This window comes from Chiloscyllium punctatum, chromosome 8 (assembly GCF_047496795.1).
Source record: "Chiloscyllium punctatum isolate Juve2018m chromosome 8, sChiPun1.3, whole genome shotgun sequence".
NCBI lineage: Eukaryota > Metazoa > Chordata > Chondrichthyes > Orectolobiformes > Hemiscylliidae > Chiloscyllium > Chiloscyllium punctatum.
In genome coordinates this window covers 102,051,678-102,073,914 of record NC_092746.1, presented here as the reverse complement: position 1 = coordinate 102,073,914, position 22,237 = coordinate 102,051,678, and the positions used below count along the sequence as shown (strand labels likewise).

The 22,237-nt window shown below is 42.9% G+C and overlaps 1 protein-coding gene across 3 annotated transcripts in view; it reads right to left on the bottom strand.

Moving 5' to 3' along the window:
- adarb2 (adenosine deaminase RNA specific B2 (inactive)) overlaps positions 1 to 22,237 on the bottom strand; it is a 776,642-nt gene that overhangs the window by 135,022 nt on the left and 619,383 nt on the right. For all 3 annotated transcript variants that reach the window (XM_072576158.1, XM_072576159.1, XM_072576160.1), the window contains one exon: positions 634 to 802. In XM_072576158.1, coding sequence (XP_072432259.1) covers positions 634 to 802 — 169 coding nt within the window. The remainder of the gene's footprint in view (positions 1 to 633; positions 803 to 22,237) is intronic.

The window sequence follows — 22,237 nt, the reverse complement described above, 5'->3', positions numbered from 1 at the left end:
TAAAAATCTGAGGCCAAGCATTTCAATGGGGAAGTCAATAATGCTGGGTCTTTAAAGAGATGGTCAACTTGGTTGTAAACTAAACTAAATTAAATGAATAATCCTGAAGGAAAGCCAAAATAACTTTGGATTCTGTAAATCAGAAACACAAACAGAAATTGCTGGAGAAGCTCAGCAGGTCTGGCAGCATCTGTGGAGAGAAATCAGAGTTAATGTTTTGGGTCGCTGAATGTTCGAGCAATTTCTGTTTTGGTTAGTAACCCTAAAGTCCCGGTTCAAATCATGCCATTGCAGCTGGTGAAATTTAAATTCAATTAACTCGTAATTCTGGAGCTGAAAGCCAGTCTTGGTAATGGTGAGTATAAAATGATCAGTGATTGCCATTAAATTCCATCTGGATTACTAATGTCCTTTAGGGAAAGAAATCTGCTGTCCTTATCTGGCCTGACCTGCATCTGACTCTAGATCCACAGTAATGTTGTTGACTCTTAACCGCCCTCTGAAATGGCTGAGTCACTTCAAGGATAGTTAGTATAATAAATGCTGGCCTTGCTACAGAAAAACCGAATCTGCGCTTCACAGTAGAATGAAGAGTTAAGACGAACGATCAGCAGAATGTTGTTCTTTGTTTACCTTAAATGTAGCTCCAGTTGAGAGTAAAGGAAACGAAGAAAGGATCTCCTTGCCACAATTTCAGCATGGCAATCATTAAGCGTTAGACCCTGGTTACTAATATATTCACCATTTATACATTTTGTCCCTGTTGACAGAGCAACAACTTGCGCCTCCTTCACGTTTAGACCTGTAAAAGGAAACAGCAGAAAAAAAGGTTTTTTTAAAACTGATAAAACTAGAAAAGTTATCCTTAATCACAAACCAACTGGTTACCAAAGGTTAGCAACAGACAAAAAGTGCTTCTTTTTGATTCAGAGCTCAGTACAGGTTCCAGGAACGATCTTTTTGGTCACTATGTAGAGAGACTTGTTGAGTACAGTGAGAAAGGTGTCTGTCTGCTTGGTATTCCTTGCTACACGTAAATGTTCTTCTTCAATGCATTTAAGATATCACTACACATTGCAGCTGGAATCCTTTCCTCTGTGTACCGTAGCTTCTAATCACAAGACAATTACAGATAAGAGAGGCCATTTTAAGTTCATCCATCCAAAAATGTATGAAAAGCCCCCGTTGTAGTATCCAGTTGGTAATGAAATGATTACATACATTTTCCCTCCACTGCTGTCTCCGGAAGGACACTGGACACTCAGTGTGTGAAGTATTTCCTATTATCAGATGTAAATTTTCTTTTTTTCTGGTTTTAGTTATACGTCCCTGAAATCCTGAAGAAGGGCTTATGCCCGAAACATCGATTCTCCTGCTCCTTGGATGCTGCCTGATCTGCTGCGCTTTTCCAGCAACACATTTTCAGCTCAGTTTACATATGTCCCCCCAACCTCCCCCCATTCAAGTTATTTGAAAGTAGATATTTTCTCCCATGTTACCTATCTTACATTTGCGTATCCAATCACTGCTCGAAGACCACTTTCCCAGCATGAAAAGCCCAAGATTTTTTTCGATCTGTCTTAATAACATTCTAACGGAAGAGATCCAACTTTTGGCATTTCTCTGCCCATAGAATTTAGAAAGCGATTATCTGACTCCTCAGTAATTTGCGTTAAAAAAGCCACTTTGTGCCTACATTGACCTTTTTGCTAAAATTATGAGCAAGAGGAGATTCTCAAACAGGGTAACAGGCATGCAGGTTCAGCATTACAAAATGTTTCAAGCTAGCTAGATTCTTAACTGCAATGGAATATTAAGGTTTGTATCTTGATATTACATCACACCTGAAAGGGTGGGTGGATAAATTCTCATGGATAATTTCTAAATCCATCAAAATATCAGAGATGTCTGGTTACAGACATTAGCAGAGAGGCAATTTCAATGGCTGTGGTAAAGTACATGGACTATTTGCAACATTTTCTGCTGAGATTGCAAAGCTTTTAGGATTTGCACTCCTAAGCTTCTGATTCCAATTCCTTGCTTTGCCCTGGTCTTAATGTGCATCATCACAGTCACGAATTTGAACACGTTCAAATCTCCAGCATCAGAACAGGCAGCGCAATCATCTCTCTGGATATTCTGAGATGCTGAGGCAATGGATCCTATGAAAGACTCAGTGCCACATCACTGAAGTTCTTTCAAGGCAGGGCTATGTCATTTGATTTGACAGTTTACCAACAACAACAAATTATGTTCATATTGCAGCTTTGATATAATCAAACATCCCAAAGGAGTTTTATAGAATAAAGCATAATACCAATGTAGGGAGACATTATGTTAGATAACAAACAGTTCAGTTAAAAGGAATAGGTTTCAAACAGTGTTTTAAAGAGGAAAAGGAGACAAGTAGAGGGCTGTAGGGAGGATATTCCACACCGTAGGGCCATTGTAAATCAGGATTAAAGAGGATCAGGACTTGATGCAAGTCAAGCCGTGGAGAGTTTTGTATGACTTTATCTTCATGGACTTGTGTTACCATTATCTTTCTCTTGTCTTTCACTTAGAGTGCTAGTCTCCCTGGCTGATTAAAAGAAAGATAACAGGCTGCATCTTACACTTTATGGCTAAGTGTGAGCTGTGTTGGATCTTTTGGAGGAATTCTTGCCGTGAGGCACAGCAAGATTTCTCGCTCTACCTTACCAAATATAACTTATTAACTACCAACACCAACCCTATGGCTTCCTTCCCATTCAATCCTCACCCTTTCTTCCCACATGCCATTTCTGGATCAACTCACCACAGTGATTATCTGCTGAATGTCTGGCATTCTTTGAGGCCACACCGTCTTTGAGAGGCTGCTTGAAGAGGACAGCATTGGCAATTGACATTGCCTCTCACTGGCAGGATATTGGCACAGCAGCCCCAAAGCCATACTGCCCATGGCACATAACTCTCTCTCACTTACATCCCATTATCTCATCCCTATGACCACTAGGTCACACCTTATCTGCTCGGATACATCCTGTCTGAAGACTGTCTCTGTGTGCCTGAAACTCTTTTCCCAAAACTCATTGGATACCTGCATCTTCTCATCGTTCAGTGTGGGAACATCACAGACAGGCAAGCATTAAGACAAGTCCAAATGTGAGCTTTTAGTGACAGCCAGTAAAAGGGAACATGAGGAATAATATAGGCTGCAGTTCATTTGTGAACCAAATGCTGGCATCCTGACCATGACCCTCCATAAATATCTGCTGTTTCCAGCTCACATCTTACTGGAACCTGGAGCCAGTCGGGCCCTGACTGCCTTGTCAGGACCAATGCACCCGAGCTCTGTTATCCATAAGGAGAGCTTCCTCCAGCTCCATGTCCTCATCCCTCTCCTGGGACGATTGCCCTCGCTTCTCCTTGCTCTTGAATATCTGTCACATTGCCTTGTTGCAGACCACAGCACACCAAGGTGATGTGGCATGCTCTATCTGGACTATACTGGAAGGATTCCCCAGAACCTCAAAGCTGTGGAACCGGGCCTTCAGCAGCCTCATCATCTGTTCCACCACAGCACTGGATGCAGCATATACACCAACATGGTAAAGGTACTGCACTGGTTGAGTCACCAGCACATGGCCAGCATTATCAGTTTGACCAGTACCAATGGCATGGTGTAATTTACCTTGACCAGCATTTGAAGCATCAGCACATTCGCTTAGAATTGCATATGTGCAAAGAAATGTTTGAAAATGAAATCTAGTTGGAGTTTGCAACCTATGCTTTATGTATTTGCACCTTCAATGTTTAACATCTAGCAGAGATGGATGTCACACTTTTGTCCATCAAGGTGACACCGATTCCACTCACCCATGGCATTATCTAAGCCATAGTTTAGCTGCATCACAGACCTAGAGAATGACAAGAATGGCAGGGAGTGCTCCTACATGGCCATTCAGTTGAATATACACCGTGTGTTTGCCACGCAGGCACCTGGCACACATTTTAGGTATTAAACTGAAGTCTTGCTGTGCCGTGTACCAACCCCGGCCACCACAACGCATACCTACTGACAAACATTAAAAACAGCCTGTCTGAGTGTGGGCACAAAACAGCATACCCAAAAGAGCGGTGATAACCTTTGGCTCTGGTGGGATCACTAACGTACTAACTGGCATAGCATGGCAAGGCAAAGCAAAGCATGGATGCTGGGAGCATTCAGGAAGGTGCTGAGCAAAGAAGCGAGCAAGCCCGAGATACAGTCTGCTCGAACCCTTGAGCTGGGTGCCTGTTCCCGTGTGCAAATTATCCTGGCTGCAGCTTTCAACGCGACATGCTTTTCAGTTCTCAGTAATGTGGATGAACAGCTAGTGGTGAGCTGGACCCTCCATTCTGATTTCAGGGTTGCAATTGCTCCATGCCTGGCTTGTTTGGCATGTTTGGTAAGAGAGGAAGCTGGACAGTTAATAAGGCATTTAACGAACATTAATACCCCATAATTGACAACTTGCCACTGTCTAGTGAGAAGCTGGCCTCACTGCTTGTTAAAATGCATTAAAGACTGATTGAAACACTCCCGATGTCAAGATAGGCCCTGCTAGACTGATCCTGCTGTTGCCCACATTGCTTCGACCCTGGTAAGATTTCTCCCAGTGGGTTTGAATTACAGTTGAAGATTGAGTCCTATAGATGGCAGTCTGTCCTTTTTTGGTACCGATTCAGCACTATTCAGAAATTCAGCTAAAAGCACAATGATGGACATCAAATTTACTCTCCCTATTTCACTCCAGGATGTTGGTGCAGTAGAATATTTTGTTCTATGTTCATGCAATGTGGGTGTCACTCGCTAAGCCAGCATTTACTGCTCAGCCCTAATTGCCTTGGAGAAATTGGTGGTGAGCCGTCTTCAACCACTGCAGACATTTGAGGGTAAGGACACCCACCCTGTTGTTAGGAAGGGAATTCCAAGATTGTGCCCTCGCAACAGTAAAGAAACAGCAAAAAATTTCCAACTCCTGATGGTGTGTGAAATGGAGGGGAAGTTGTTCTTGCGTATCTGGTGCCCTTGTCCTTCTGATGACATGGGCTTGGAGGGTGCTGTCAATGGAGGCTGAGTATGTTAGTGCAGTGCATCTTGTAGTTGATACACTATGCTGCCACTCTGCATCAGTGGTGATGGGAGTGAATGTTGAGCATGGTAGAGGGGCTGACATTCAAGCAGGCTACTTTACTCTGGATGGTGTCGACCCTCTGTGTGTTTTTGCAGCTGCACCCATCCAGGCAAGTGCAGACTCATTTTCCTAACTTATAACTTGTGTACAAGCTTTGGGGAGTCAGAAGGTGAATTACTTCCCAATAAGTTTCTTGCCTCTGTGCAGCCATACAATTTGTATGGCCATTCCAGCTGAGTGTATGGTCAATAATATCCCCAAGAATGTTGTTAGTGAGGGAATACAGTGATAGCAATGCCATTGAATGTCAAAAGAAGATGATTAGCTTTTCTTTTGTTGGGGATGGCCATTCCCTGATAATTGTGTCGTGTAAATGTTACTTTTCACTTCTCAGCCTAAGCCTAGTCATCAACCAGGTCTTGCTGCATTTGGACATGGACTGCTCCTTTTTCTGAGGAGTCATGAATGTGTTGAACAATCATCAGTGAACATCCCTACTTTTGACCTCATAATGGAGGGAGGTCATTGATGAAGCAGCTAAAGATGGTGAGGCCTAGGACACTACCCTGAGGAATCAGTAGCTCTTGTAGTACAGTAATAGTGTCCCTCCTTCAGAGCCAGGAGGTCCAGGTTCATGATGCAACTGCTCCAGAGGTATGTAATTTCATTATTGAATATATTGATTAGAAAATACAATATCCTGAAGAGCTCCCGTACATGTGTCCTGGAGCTGAGATGATTGATCTTCAACAATCAACCATGTTCATTTGAACTAGGTAATTAAGATCTGGTTTATACCTAAGTATTAAACAGTTCAGCACTTGAGATAGCCATCACAGTCATGTTCGAAACCAGAGATCATATCAAAGCTCACCATCCAGTTAGTGATAGACCCACAATCTATTAGCTGTGTTGACTGTCACAGATTCCCTGTTGGGTTGTTAAGTGGTGCAGAGGACAATGCATAAAAGCCTTTAGTCTAATGGGATGCAAAGTTAGAGAAATGATAGAATCTTACAGCACTGAAGGAGGCCATTCAGCCCATTATGCCTGTTCCAACTATTTTAAACAGTTATCCAATGAACTGCACTTCCTTGCTCATCAATCTATGTTCTTCTTAAATATGGTCAGAAGTTAGTCGACACCAGGTTATAGTCCAATAGATTTATTTGAAATCACAAGCTTTTGGGCCGTTGCCCCTTTGTCAGGCGAAGTGAGAGAGAAGCACACAGACTATAACCTGGTGTCCTCTGACTTGTAATCTTGCCCAACACCGGCACCTCCACTTCTTATATGTATAGACAATAGACAATAGGTGCAGAGTGGCCATTCTGCCCTTCGAGCCTGCACCACCATTCATTATGATCATGGCTGATCATCCTTAATCAGTATCCTGTTCCTGCCATATCTCCATAACCCTTGATTCCACTATCCTTGAGAGCTCTATCCAACTCTTTCTTAAACGAATCCAGAGACTGGGCCTCCACCGCCTTCTGGGACAGAGCATTCCATACACCCACCACTCTCTGGGTGAAGAAGTTTCTCCTCATCTCTGTCCTAAATGGCCTACTCATTATTTTTAAGCTGTGCCCTCTGGTTCGGCCATGGCTCTCAGTGTTTATGACATTTTGAAGTTTTGTGCTATCTTGCAAATTTAAAATTATGCCCCTTATTGGCTGATGCCCAGATCATTAATATAAAAACAGTAATAGCCCTGATGCTGACCCTTGAGAAACACCACTGTGTAGGTCTCTGCAGACAGGAAACAACCATTCGCCATTATTGTGCTTTCTGCCTCTGAGAGCTAATTTTGCATCTATGTTGCCAATGTCCCCTTCATCTCATGGGTTTAATGGGATTAAATCATTATGGTCAAGGATTAAGGTGAGAGGAGAAAGATTCAAAAGGTCCTGAGAGGCAACTGTTTCACACAGAGCATGGCACATATCTGGAATGATCTACCAGAGGAAGTGATAGGTGCAGGTACAGTTACAACATTTGAAATACATTTGGTCAGGTATATGAACAGGAAAGAGGGATACCAAATGCAGGAAAATGGGACTAGTTTAGCTTGGGAAACCTAGTCAGCATGGATGGGTTGGACCGAAGGGTCTGTTTCCGTGCTCTGTGACTCTGTTATGTGAGGTTGCTCAGTAATTTTACAAATTATGTGAAAGTTGGTGGGTGGTAAATAGTGACGAAGCTAGCCATAGATTACAGGAGGATATAGTCGGACTGGTCAGCCAGGCTTATAAGTGGCAAATGGAATTCAATCTCGAGAATTGTGAGGCTGGACAAACAAGGGAAGTGATAATATGATGAAAAGTCGGACCCTGGGGAAGCAATGGGGTTCAGAGGAACCTCGCTGTATGTGTCCACTGGTCCCTTAAGGTAGTAGGTCAGGTAGATGAAATGGTTAAGAAGGTGTATGGTATACTTGTCTTTATTAGCTGAGTTTAAGAGCAGAGAGGTTATGCTGGAGCTGTATAAAAAGTAACTTAGGCCACAACAAGGATATTGTGTACAGTTCTGAAATTCAGATCAGAGGAAGGGTGTGGTAGCAGTGGTGATGGTGCAGAGGAGATTGATTAGGATTTTTAAAAAATGAACTGTGGATGCTGAAAATCAGAAACAAAACAGAAAGTGCTGGAAAAACTCAGCAGGTCTGGCAGCATCTGTGGAGAGAAATCAGGTAGTGGGAACCTACTACCTTAAGGGACCAGTGGACACGCACAGCGAGGTTCCTCTGAACCCCATTGCTTCCCCAGGGTCCGACTTTTCATCATATTATTACTACCCTTGTTTGTCCTGCCTCACAATTCTTGAGATTGAATTCCATTTGCCATTTATCAGCCTGGCTGACCAGTCCGACTATATCCTCCTGTAATCTAAGGCTAGCTTCGTCACTATTTACCACCCACCAACTTTCACACAAAATCAATGTTTCGTGTCCAGTGACCCTTCTTCAGACCTAAGGGTCACTGGACCCGATATGTTCACTCTGATTTCTCTTCACAGGTGCTATCAGATTCACCAGGAACAGAGAGTCTAAGTTAGGAAGAGAGCTTTTGTTTAAAATTCATTCACAGGATGAGAGCGACCCTGGCTAGGCCAGCATTTAATCCCATCCCTAATTGCCAAGGGTCCATGTAAGAGTCAATCACATTGCTGTGGGTCTGCAGTCACATGTAGGCCAGACCAGGTAAAGATGGCAGTCTCTTTCCCTAAAGGAAGGTAGGGAATCAGATGGGTTTTTCTTGACAATTGGCACTGGATTCATGGTCACCATTAGACTCCTAATACCAGATTTTTATTGAATTGCAAATTCCACCATCTGTCATGGCAGGATTCAAACTTAGGTCCCCAGAACAATACCTGGGTCTCTGGATTAACAGTCCAGCAATAATACTATGACACCATCACCTCCCCTACTGATTGGGCAGACTGGGATTGTTTTCCTTGGAACAGAAGAGACTGAGGGGGACATGATTGAGATGTATAAAACAATGAGGAATATAGACAAGGTAAACAGAAAGAAACTATGCCCTTGGTGGCAGGATGAATGACCTGGGGTCATAGATTTAAGCTAATGAGTAGGTTTCCAGGAAATTTGAGGAAAAATGTTCTCACCCAGAGGATGGTGGGAACCTGGAACTCAATGCCTGTAAATGTGGAATAGGCTGAAACCCACATAACGTTTAAAACATTTTTAGATGTGCACTTGCGATATCAAGGCATGCAAGGCTGTGGGTTGAATACTGGGCAAATGGGATTAGAAGAGTTAGGTGGCTGTTTTTGATGGAGCAGGCTTGATGGGCCAAAGAGCTTTTTACTGTGCTGTACATCTCTATGACACTCGACTCAGCAGGGTTCCACAAACCCAGCTTATCAATAGCAGTGAAGGAAATAAAGCTAAAAATAAGATGTTTTCATATAAATGGAATGTGAATCCCATTGAATGAATGAGGGATTATTGCTGGCAGCTGTTCACAGGATATAAATGATGAAAACAATACTTGTTTGAGTTGTCTTAATTAAGTGACTGAAGTTATAACAGTGCGCTTGTCATTCAAAATAAAAAGTTAGTCATTTCACACTGTTCTACCTGCAAGAGTCAGTCATGCAGCAATACTTCCCATGTCTGCACTGATTTGCAACTTGTCAAAGTAACTCTCTCCTTTCATTTCTCTTTGCAGAGAAATAGTGAAACTGCTGTGTTGCATTATATGATCATGTAAAGGACAGCTCTCTTTGTCCGGCCTGTTTTGTGGAATAGCAGGTCCAGTCTTCCGATTCACTTTCACAGTGAGGGTGATTGTCACTTCCAACAAAGAGAAGAGAAAAAAATAGAGCTGAACTGTGACAGATTCACACAAAGCTAAATGGCAAAATGCACCTGAGGGAGATGGACTTTCAAAAGCCTTCCTTTCGAAATGAGATTTTAAAAATAACTTGCATGTAATTAAACCTGTCAAGAATTATCAAACAAACCCAGAAATGGGACAAAATAAGTGGCCACATGTCTGTTCGCAGCAAAGTGTGGAAGAATGTTATTTATAGGATACAACTTTGGCTGGCTAAGGGGAGGGAGGTTAAGGATTCTAATTCTGAAATGGAATGTGAAAAAGAAGACTCCAGTCCTTTGATGCTGTGTGAAGTTATTTCTAATATAAACTTGGACTTGTCGCAGGATCCCAGAATCATCCACAGAGTTGGATGGGTGCTGAAAGAGGCCATTTAGCCCATCATGTCAATGCAGGCTTCCCATAGGAGCAATTGATTGACTGTGTCTCCCCCATATTCTCCCTGTTGTCCGACATCGCCTCCCTTTTCAGCCAATAATCAATTCTCTTCAGTGCATCAGTCGAATCTGCTTCAATCACGGTCTCAGGCAGTGCACTTCAGATCCTAACTACTAGACATGTGAAAAAGTTGTTTTTTTAATCATCACTGTACCTTTTGCCAATGGCTTTAAAGCTATGCCCCCTTGTTCTCAATCTTTCATCTAATGGTACTAATGTTTTTTCTCTAGGTTTTGGCTAACTCTATCTCATCTCCTCTTCACTTTCACATCTCCAAGAAAAACAGTTGTGACTTCCTCGATCTCTTCAATCTAGCTGCATGACTAGAGATCCTTATACCTGTGACTATTTTTGTGGATCTTTTCAGCATTCTCTCTCCTGTGTCTTCACATCCTTCCCAATGCATGGCCCTTAGATATGGAGGTAATGCTCCAGTTGACACTAAACCAGGGATTGATACAATTTCAGCATAACTTCTTGACTTTTATATTCTATTCCCTTATTAGGAAAGCCTACGTTATGTATTCATTACTCATCGCTCCGTCAACCTGGCATGCCACTGTCAGCGATTTCTGCATATATACACCTAGATCCCTCCAGTCCTGCATGCCCTTTAGAATCATGCCTTTTAGTTCATATTGTCTCTCAACATTCTTTCCACCAAAATGCATCATTTTGCATTTTTTTGCACGAAGTTTTGTCTGCCACTTGATCATTTTGTTTGAATGCTTGTTGCGTAGCAGCCTAGTGACCTATTCCACATGGATCATGCAAAACTGGTGAGTTATTTACAGTTGCAGTAATCTGGGTTTTCCCTGATGAAAATCTTCTTGCAACATATCATTTTGTGACCATGAGTTACACGGACGAGCTGGATTTAATTTGGGCTTGTTATCAGAGATGTGCAAGGCAATAATCATCCCAACTCATTTCAAACTTCATGTGAGTAAAATTAAATGTTCAAGATTTTGCTGATGGTTATTACCGCTCAATGACAGAAAGAATGAAAAGCAAGCCCATGCTGGTTTTATCATTTAGACGTCAAGTGACAAAGATTTATTGCTGAATGGCGGATATCTACTGGCAGCTCTCTCTCTAATAACTAATCCAGCCGCTTAGACTGTGGTGACAATGTGTTTCTGCTGATCTGAGACTGAAAGCTGCAGAGTAGGATATGGAGTCATCAGCTCCCAAGTTAAACTTCACTGCTTTGAGAGTAAGCACATCCTATTCTCAATTTATTTGGCAGTGCATTTTCTTCTTGTCTACCATAACTTTGGTAGTAACTTTGGAAGTGTCCAGGAATTAGTGTAAACTGTGTTTTTCACAGTTGTATTTGCGGTTTCTGGTGCATCACAAAAACTGGGAGCAAGAGTAAGGTAATCAAGACCTTGGAGCCACTCCATCATAGAATAGGATCATGGCAGATCTTTTATCTCAATGGCAAATTCCCACTTTCACCCCATACTCCTTGATGCCTTGAAGATCTAATAGTAATGACCTATTTTCTTCGTGGTTATACATATAGACTTGGTCTTCACAGTCTTTTGTGGTGGAGAATTCTAAAAGTTCACTGCTCTTTGAGTGAAGAAGATTTTCCTCATCTCAGTCCCAAATGGTCCGCCCAGATCATGAGACTGGTGTCCCCTGGGGAAAACAAGTTCCCTGCACCTAATCTTTCCAGTGCAGTTAAAATTGTATATATTTCAATCAGATTCACTCTTATGCAGACCCAGTCAAACCAGACCCAATCAAATCAGACCCAGTCTCCTCATAGGTCAGTTCTGCCATTCTCTATATCAGCCGAGTGAACCTCCACTGCACTCCCTTTATGGCAAATGTATCCTTTCTTAGGTAGGGAGACCAAACCTGTATGCAATATTCTCAGTGTGGTCGCACCAAGGCCCTGTATTACTGCAGTAAGATATCCTGTCTTCATCCTTTATTGACCTGCTCAGCTCCACTGGAATCAATTCAGACTGGTCTTGGACTGAATAGTCCTGACTGCACCCAATACTGAAACTCGATAGTGAGCTGTAGGTATTTGTCAGACATCCCCAGGCAATTGAACAGCAAAGTGGCTTCCAATGTCCTTCTGCAGCATTGCTGACAACAATGGTACATTGGAATGTTGAGAAAACAAGGAGAAAGTGAGGACTGAAGATGCTGGAGATCAGAGCTGAAAATGTGTTGTTGGAAAAGTGCAGGAAACATTCCTGAAGAAGGGCTCATGCCTGAAACGTCGATTCTCCTGCTCCTTGGATGCTGCCTGACCTGCTGCTCTTTTCCAGCAACACATGTTGAGAAAACAATCAAGGGATTCACTAAAATGAGGCTAACAATGGTATTCAGCAATAGGATGGAATTAGGGAGAGCACTGCTGCAGCTCAAGCTCCACATTTAGATAGATACATATTTAAATATGGACCTTTTAGGCCTTCAACATCAGTGTGGCTGCATTCAGACATTTACAGAAAGGCGATAGATGGGGATGTGATGGCCTAATGGTATTATTGCTGGACTGTTAATCCAGAGACCCAGATAATGTTCCAGGGACCTGGGTTCAAATCCTGCCATGGCAAATGGTGGAATTTGATTTCAATAAAAATCTGGAATTATGAATCTAATGATGACTGTTGTTGATTGCCAGAAAAACCCATCTGGTTCACTAATGTCCTTTAGGGAAGGAAACTGCCATCCTACTTCGTCTAGTCTACATGTGACTCCAGATCCTCAGCAATGTGGTTGACTCTTAATTGGGATTTCGCTGCTCGTTGGATGCTGCCTGAACTGCTGTGCTCTTTCAATACCACTAATCCAGTATTTGGTTTTCAGCATCTGCAGTCATTGTTTTTACCTTCTTAATTGGGCAGTTAGGGATGGGCAATAAGTGCTAGCTAGCTAGTGACGCCTTAATTCCGTGAATGAATAAAAAAAAAATTCAGATCATGATCCATTTAAAAGATTTAACATCTATTTGAATCTGTGCTCAGACCCCTCATTTAGTGCCTTCCTTGATATATTGAGCAGCTTGTTCCAGTATGGAATAAACACATGTTCACTACTTTCCTTCTTTAATGCATAAGTACTTGTTCTGTGCCTGAAGAACCATGTATTTGACTTAAATATGCAAAACATCAGTATACTGCCACCAGTATGAGTTGCTAACGCTTTGCTAATTTTTATTGAAAATTGTTCAGAATGAAAAGTGCAGGACTGACCAGCAGCTAATTTGTGCATAATTCACCTTCAGAAGTGATATTCACATTATTGGAGTTAAAAGTTTGTGAAAAATAAAACTTTGACTTTTGCCTGTTGAGTCTTTACTCAAGGTCAATCATGATGAATATTTGCAGAATCCCAAGGTTGCATCAATGAATCAAGAAGTTATATTTGATTGCAAGTTCAACTTGTGGATAATGACTATTTAAAAAAAGACAAAATATGGTGCAAAACCAGAGAAAATTGTGATTTCAGTTTTTTAAATTCACTCATGAAGAGACCTTCGCTGTTACCCATTCCCAGTTGCCCTTGAGAAGATGGTAGTGAACTGCCCTCTTGAATTGCTGCAATCCATTTCCAGTTCTGGTTTCCCTCAGAGTTTGAAGACAAAATATTGTTCACAACCAGTACTTCTGAACCCATTTCATACCAAATGCCTGTCTCATTCTCTGTCAAAGTTATTGATATGTTCAGACTCAACAGGTTTCCTAAGCACGCCATTCTAAACATTAACCACAGTCCATGTTGAATAATTATATCTGATCAGTCTCATTCTGAGCTTCTTCTGTGGTATTTTCTGAAAACTAACATCATGTGGTTTACTATTTCTCTGTTTTATTTGCTTTCCTTGGTTCCAACATTTAATGCTGCTGACAACGAATCTAACTTCTTAACTCGGTTTCCCACTCCATCTGGATCTCTCTGCACCTGATTGGTTTTCTCTCGATTAGTTGGTGTCATAAGCAACTTTTGACATTACTGTCTCCATTCCTGTCCTCATTATTCCACTCTAACATGAAAGTGAAATGTCCAGGTACTAAGTGCTGCTTGTGGAATATCTCACATTTTTCAAAATGTCAATGCAGCAGTCATACAAATGAATCAGGCAGAGGATTCTTCTGTTCAAAGTCATGGTAGTTGACCATCAGTGCACATTTGCCTGTAACTGAGGAAGATAGAACATCTGAGAATCAGAGAGAGTAGACAGGCTTGTTTACTACCTCAAAATCAGGGGCATGGTCATGGGGGAAGGACCAATGTTTAGGCCCAGGCTTACGTGGGTAGACATGAGTGAATTACCCAAACTTGGTCCAAGTGGACTGACAGGGACAGCAATCATCTGCTGAGCATTAGCTGTACTATGGAAGATCATTTCTGTCCTCAGTTGTTAATGTCCTTGGGACCCATTTGGATCACTGCAGATCTTGATCACATTTTTTTTAGTGTGGAAACAGGCCCATCGGCCCAACACGTCCACACCCTCTGAAGAGCAACCCACCCAGACCCATTCCCCTACATTTACCCCTTCACCTAATACTACGGGCAATTTAGCGTGGCCAATTCAGCTCACCTGCACATTTATTTTTGGACTGTGGGAGGAAACTGGAGCACCCAGAGGAAATCTGTGCAGACACGGGGAGAATGTGCAAACTCCACACAGACAATTGTCTGAGGCAGGAATTGAAACCAGGTCTCTGGCGCTGTGAGGCAGCAGTTCTAACCACTGTGTCAATGTACCGCCCTTGACCACATTGCTTTTGGAGAAGGAAAGAATGGCAGTCAGCAAGTTACACCACCCAAGTGGAGAAAAGTACATGGTCAACTTTTGGCTACAATTTTCTATATTAGTTGTGGGTAGGCCTTCATATGAAGCAGTTAATGAACAAATAATTGTTAACATACAAGAGGTGAAGAAGCCCCTTACCAGTTCTGCGGCTAACCATGATTTTATCACTTTCATGCTGGAGCAGAAAGATGTCCAAACAGGTGCAGGTTAGGTGGACTGGGTCATGCTATCTTGCCCATAGTGTCCAGGGGTGGGCAGGTTAGGTAGATTAGCCATGAGAAATGCAAGATTACAGGGATAGGATGGGTTTGGGTGGGATGCTTTTCAGAGGGTCAGTCTGGGCTCAATGGACCAAATGGCCTGTTTCTATCCTGCAGGGGATTCTATGATTCTATGATTCTATGATTCATAAGGTTGATTATTTTTCACATTGTTTTGCTTCTTTTTTGGTGTTGTAGTTTTCCTGAACAATTGATGATATGATGGAAGTTGCAACATAGGAACAAGTCAATGAACTCTGCAAGGCCAAGGTGGGCTTTCCCATAAGCAAATAGTTCTTATTGAATATACCCACACTGCTTCCTCCATTTGATCCAATGAATAAATTATCTTGACTGCTGACACATCCCTGTCTCAACCAGTAACCCCAGCTTTACAACTGTCTTTGTGAAGCACGTTTTCTTGCTGTCTCTTCAAAACTTACTATAATTAATCTTCTATCTATGACACCTCATTCTTGATTGCTCAGCTACTGGGAATAGGCTGCTTCCTGGTGATGCATAGAGGTTGCTTGTCATCTTGAGATGTGGGGTTTTGAGAACGTGGCATTAAGGTGCATTTTTGAATCCCTGCAGTCCTAACCATATTGTGTGGGTCTGGAGTTACATATAGAGTGGAACACATTAAGATGTCAATTTTCCTTCTCTAAAGGATTTCATGAACCAAATGTTTTCTTTAAGATATTTTGGTAGGTTTTTACGCTCATCATTTATAGGGCCCTGGTGAGGCTACACCTGGAGTACTGTGTACAGTTTTGGTCTCCTTACTTGAGAAAGGATGTACTGGCATTGGAGGGGGTGCAGAGGAGGTTCACTAGTTGATTTTGGAGTTGAGGAGGTTGGCTTATGAGGAGAGACTGAGTAGACTGGGATTATATTCATTGGAATTTAGAGGAATGAGGGGGATCTTATAGAAACATAAAACTATGAAGGGAATAGATCTTATAAAGCGGGATCTTACAGAAACATTTAAAACTATAAAGGGATTAGATAAGATAGATGTAGAGAAGATGTTTCCACTGACCGGTGAAACTAGGACAAGAGGGTATAGCCTCAAAATTTAGGGGGAGCAGATTTAGGACTGAATTGAGAAGCAAGTTCTTCACCCAGAGGGTTGTAAATCTATGGAATTCCTTGCCATTGAAGTAGTTGACTCTATTTTAGTAAATGCTTTTAAAGCTAAAATAGATTTTCTTTGAACAATAAAGGAATTAAGGGATACGGTGAGAGGGCGGGTAAGTGGTGCTGAGACCATGGAAAGATCAGCCGTGATCCTATTGCAGGCCTACTCCTGCTCTGAGTTCTTATGTTCTGATGTTATATACAGAGGAACCTCGATTATCCGAATGAGATGGGTGGGCACTATTTCGTTCGTATAACTGATTATTCGGTGAATCGATTCAATGCCTTTTCTCTGGGGCTCGGGAGTTTTCTATTGAGTCTACTCCCTGTTCCGGAGATGGCAGCACACTGCATGCGAGGCCCCGCCCCCAAAACCCCTTCCGACCACTGCCCCCCCCTCCAAACCCTGTCTGCCCACTGCCTGGCCCCCAAACCCCGTCCAAAACCGCCCCCCGCCTGCCCATAAAGCCCCCGCCAATACCATCCCCTGCCTGCCTTCCAACATCACCCCCATCCCCAACACCCCTTCCAACACCGCCCCGACCCCAAAACCACATCAAAACTGCCCTCCCACTTGCCCACAAAATTCCCGCCAACACCATCACCCGCCCGCCCCCAACACCACCCCCTGTCCCCAACATCCCATCCAATACCACCCCCTACCCCAAAGCCCTGTCCAACACCACCCCCCACCTGCCCACAAAACCCTGCCAACACCAGCCCCCACCTGCCCCCCCAACACTGCCCCCTGTCCCTAAAGCCCTGTCCAATACCGCCCCCCTGACCGCAAAACCCCGTCCAACACCACCCCCAATACTCTGTTCAACACTGTCCCCCTGCCCCCAAAACCATGACCAACACCACCCACAACACCGCCCCACACCTGCCCCCAACACTGTCCACCGCCCACCCACAAAACCCCGTCGAACACTGCCCCCGCCCCCGTCCCCAATACCCTGTCCAACACCGCCCCCCCCCCCCCCCACCCACACCTCAATACTGCCCCCAACCACTGTCCGACCTCCGTCCGTGCTCCCACCCCGAACTGACCTCTCCCATTTCGGGGCATCCGGACTGGACACCAACAGTAAGACTGCTGCTACCTTTCTGAGGTAAGTCTCCAAATAGCACACACATGCACAACTTTTTAACAGCAACTTTTTGACAAGTTCCACCTCTGTCCTGTACAGGACAATGTTAGAGAGAATATCTGGGGAAAGGGAGTTTAGGGTTCCAGGGAATGTGTGGTTCCAGGGAATGTGTGGGGGGGGGAGAGAGAGAGAGGTCATTTGGAGACGATGCCTGGGCTCTCATCTCTGTCCAGGAATGTTCTCAGCAGAGATTGTCTTTAATCAGTGTAAACAAAAGACACGATCAGAGTTGAAACCGCTCTTTCATGTAATGTTTCTATTGGGACCTCGAGATCTCCTTTGGATAATCCGATATTCGGATAATCGAGGTTCCCCTGTATTCATGATTCTTGAATCACTGGCTGAGTTGTCTGGATTTTAGCCAAGTGACATAGTCACTACGCTATTACATTCAAAGGCATCAGTTTTGACTTTTCAAAACTTGCTTTTATCAGTTAAAGAATAGAATCCCTACAGTGTGGAAACAGGCCCTTTGGCCCCACAAGTGCACACTGACCCTCCGAAGAGTAACCTACCCACACCCATTCCTCCTATCCTATATTTACCCCTGACTAAAGCACCTAACCTGCACACCCCTGAACACATTAGGCAATTTAGCAAGGCAAGTTCACCTAACCTGCACGTCTTTGGATTGTAGGAAGAAACTGGAGCACCCTGAGAAAATCCACGCAGACATGAGGAGAATGTGCAAACTCCACACTGACAGTCACCAGAGGCTGGAATTGAACCCATGTCCCTGGCACTGTGAGGCAGCAGTGCTAATCACTGAGTCACCATGCCACTTCTGTGGCACAAAGTATAAGAGCAAGGAGGTAATGTTGGAGTTGTGCAGAGCATTGGCTAGGGCACAGCTGGAGCACTGTGTGCAGTTTTGGGTGCCTCACTACCGAAATGATGTGATAGCCCTGGATGGGGTACAGAGGAAGTTTACCAGGATGTTGTCTGGGATGGAGATATTGAGCTATAAGGAGAGACTAGATAGGCTTGGATTGAGGGGGAGATGATTGAAGTGTATAAGATTATGAGGGATATAGACAGCGTGAATAGGGAGCAGATGTTCCCTTGGTTGAGGGGTCAATTATGTGAGACATAATAGTAGGGTCAGGGACAGGGATTTGGGAAAGAATGTTTTCACTCAGTGGGTGCTGCGAATCTGGAATGCACTGCTTGGGAAGGTAATGGAGGCTGGAAACCTTACAACCTTTAAAAGATATTTGGATGAGCACTTCAAACATCATGACATTCAAGGATATGGGACAAATGCAGGAAACTTGGATGATTGCATTTGTAGTGTTGTTATGTTGGTGCAGATTAAATGGAACAAAGGCCTTTTCTGGGCTGTATGAATCTACAAATCTAAATAACAAATCTAATCGCTTGTAAGATAAAGCTAATTTCTACTTAACAATTATGCAAGCGTAAAGTTGAAATGCTCTGCCATGTTAATCTATGCTCTAGCTTTACTGTGGTGGGTCTATTTTAAGTATTTTGATCATTCTAATGAAAGGATAAGTGGTGAAAAAAAAAGTTTCAGGATTACTGTGACAATTGAAAACCAATTCATTATTAATGTAAGGTACAGTGCAGATTCACCAATTTTTGATGTTTTAATTGTTGAGCTAACCAGTGCTGATCTGCTTATTAGCTGTCATCATGACAATTAGTAATGAGGTGGTTGAGCTCATAAATGACCTGAGGGCACTGATTATATTAACAATGCAGTTAATATCAAAATTAATGCTCATAATATTAAGTTAAGGGATTTGTTAAACATTCAGGGATATATTCCATTTTTAGAAGGCAGCATATTAATAGTGCTACATTTTGTTAATTTTATTGGGATAAAATAAAAGTGCTAATGGCATATCTGTGCAGTGAGTGATTAAAGTCTATAGAATTTCTGAAGCCAATGTTCATTTTGTGCCTCTCCAGTGGTACAAGAGGCACAAAACTAGTCAAGTGAAGGCTGGATCCAGAGAGTGGAAGTTGAGATTTATTTGATCTCATGTAGGAAATATAATATATGGAAGGACTTTGGAATCAAAAAAAATTGCTAAATTTATGGAAGACACCAAATTTGGTGTGGGTCAAAAGCCAAGACCAAGGAGGATTCCATCAAATTACAGGAGGACGTTAATAAAGTGCAAAGAGATTTGAGAGTTCAAGATAAACTTGCAGGCTGACTCAGTAGTTAGGAAGGCAAATGCAATTATGGCATTTATTTTGAGAGGACTTGATTATAAAAGCAGGGATGTACTTCTGAAGCTCTATAAGGCTCTGGTCAGACCACATTTGGAGTATTGTGCGCAGGTTTGGGCCCCATATCTCAGGAAGTATGCACTGGCCTTGGAGCGGATTCAGAGGAGGTTCATGAGAATGGTCCCAGGAATGAAAAGAGCCTTAACATATGAGGAACGTTTGAGATCTCTGGGTCTATACTCAATGGAATTTAGAAGGATGTGGGGGGATCTAATTGAAATTTACAGAATACTGAATGGCCTGGACAGAATGGATGTTGGGAAGATGTTTCCATTAGTAAGAAAGACCAGGATCCAAAGGCACAGCCTCAGAGTAAAGGGAAGACGTTTTAGAACGGAGATGAGGAGAACCTTCCTCAGCCAGGGAGTGGTGAATCTATGGAATTCATTGCCAGAGAAGGCTGTGGAGGCCAGGTCATTGAGTATATTTAAGACTGAGATAGATAGGTTCTTGATTATCAAGAGAATCAAGGGTTACAGGGAGACAGTGGGAGAATGGGTTGAGAAACTTATCAGACACGATTGAATGGTGGACCAGACTCAATGGGCTGAATGGCCTAATTTCTACTCTTACGTCTTCAGGTCTTATGGTTTAAGCTTGCAGATTGGACAAATAATCATCATGTTAAGTTTGACATAGATAAATTTGCAGTAGTGCGTAATGTGAAGGAGAATTGGGAGGTAACTTATTACTCAGAAGGGGTGAGTCAAGGTGGGCTACAGGGACAAGAGGATCTTGGAGTAAAGTGACACTAATCACCATCAGTTGTGGCACAAGTTAGCAAGGCCCGAAATAAACAAGCCAAGCATTAGACTTTATTTCAAGAGGAATAGAATTGAAAAGAAGGGAGGTTAAGCACTTAGATTACCATGTGCGATTCTAGTTTCCATATTTTAACAAGAATACAGAGGCACCAGAGAGGGTACAAAAAAGATTGACAAGAATGAAACCAGAAGTATGGAGCATGTACATATCAGAAAGAGATTGACAGACTGGATCTCTAGTCTCTTGAAAATATATGCTGAACAGACAAATAAACTTCCTCCTCCTCAAAGCCCTCACCTTCATCTCACAAAACAGTTCCTGTTCTCCCAATTGCTCAGCATCCAGCACATCACCTTGTTGCCTGCTCCGATTGTGCAGAGCCCAGCTTGCCAGGAAGATGCAGCATGGTCTGTCTGCAGTACACCTGAGGGCCCCCTCAGACTGCTCCAAACAGCAGAACTGCATTTCCATCTGTTTCACCACAGCCTGCTCCCATATGTTCACCATCCACAAAGTGGGTACATTTACTGAGCAATCAATACGCAAGATCTAAAAAGGAGTGCATGTTACAGTCTGTGCCCCTCCCAGACCCAAACCAACCATTCAACTTATCATTGGATTCAGTGCAGTTCATCATCATACTTACATGACATATGCTGCATCTATGTTCCCCTGTTTTACAGCACCCTTGCAAGTTTCAAATATGAGGGACACCTTTGGCCAGCCTTCTTTTATGTTATTACCCTTACATTGTGCATCACTGAGCTGACAACGTGAGATGTGTAAGCACCAATGGTCCAGTGCAATTTGCCTTTGAATAGCATTTGAGGCTGAAGGACCTTTCATTCTGCATGAAGTGCAAATGGATGAAGAAATGATTGCAAATGAAATGTCACTGGAGTGTCTGCTTCGTGTATTTGCCTTTCAATGTCCAAATATCCAGCAGATATAGATCCCGTGCTCCACCCAGCAAACTAACACTGTCATTCTTCAAAGGAAACAAAGAACTGAGGATGCTGGAAATCTGAGGCAAAAATAGAAAGTGCTGGAGAAACTCAGCAGGTCTGACAGCATCTGTGGAGAGAAAGCAGATTAATGTTTTGAGTTTCGTGACCCTTCTTCAGAACTGATAGAATCTCGGAAAAGACAGTGCTTACGTTGATGACAGGGTGTATAGAAGTGCGCGGATAGGTGGAAATGGAGCCCAGAGGGAGACAAAGACAGTCAAAGGAGTGGCTGATGATAAACCAGGGAAGAAGAAGAATTGATAATGGGGAGAATGGGTAAGTGAAAACGGGTTGGCTGTGCTCAAAGCAGGGCCTGGAGTGTGGCAGTGGGTAAAGGACATGGAAGGAGGTGTTCATGCCCTAATGTTCTTGACCTCTCCACCAAATCTTCAGGAAGTCTATTCCACATGCAAATCATCCTCTGTGTAAAAAAAATGCCTCTCATTTTTAAAAAATCTCTCTCCTCTCACCTTGAAAATATGCCGCACACTCTTGAAATCACCCATCCAAGGGAAAAGAAACACTTACCATTAACCCTATCTATACCTCTCATGATTTTATAACCCTCTGTAATGTCATCCCTTAACCTCCAACACTCCAGTGAAAGAAGTCCTAATCTATCTAGCCTTTCATTATACTTCAAACCTCCATGTCTGGCAACACTCTGGTAAATCTCTTCTGAACCCTCTCTATCTTAATAATAACCTTCCTGTCACTGGGCAACCAGAACTGGACACAGTATTCCAGAAATGGCTTCATCAATGCCCTACACAACCTCAACATTGTGTTCCACTTCCTATACTTCAAGGACTGAGCAATGAAGGATTGGCAAATTGCTGCTGTCTAATGAGAAACGTACCTCACTGCCCGGCAAATGCATTAAAAAAATGCGATATGTTGCTTCC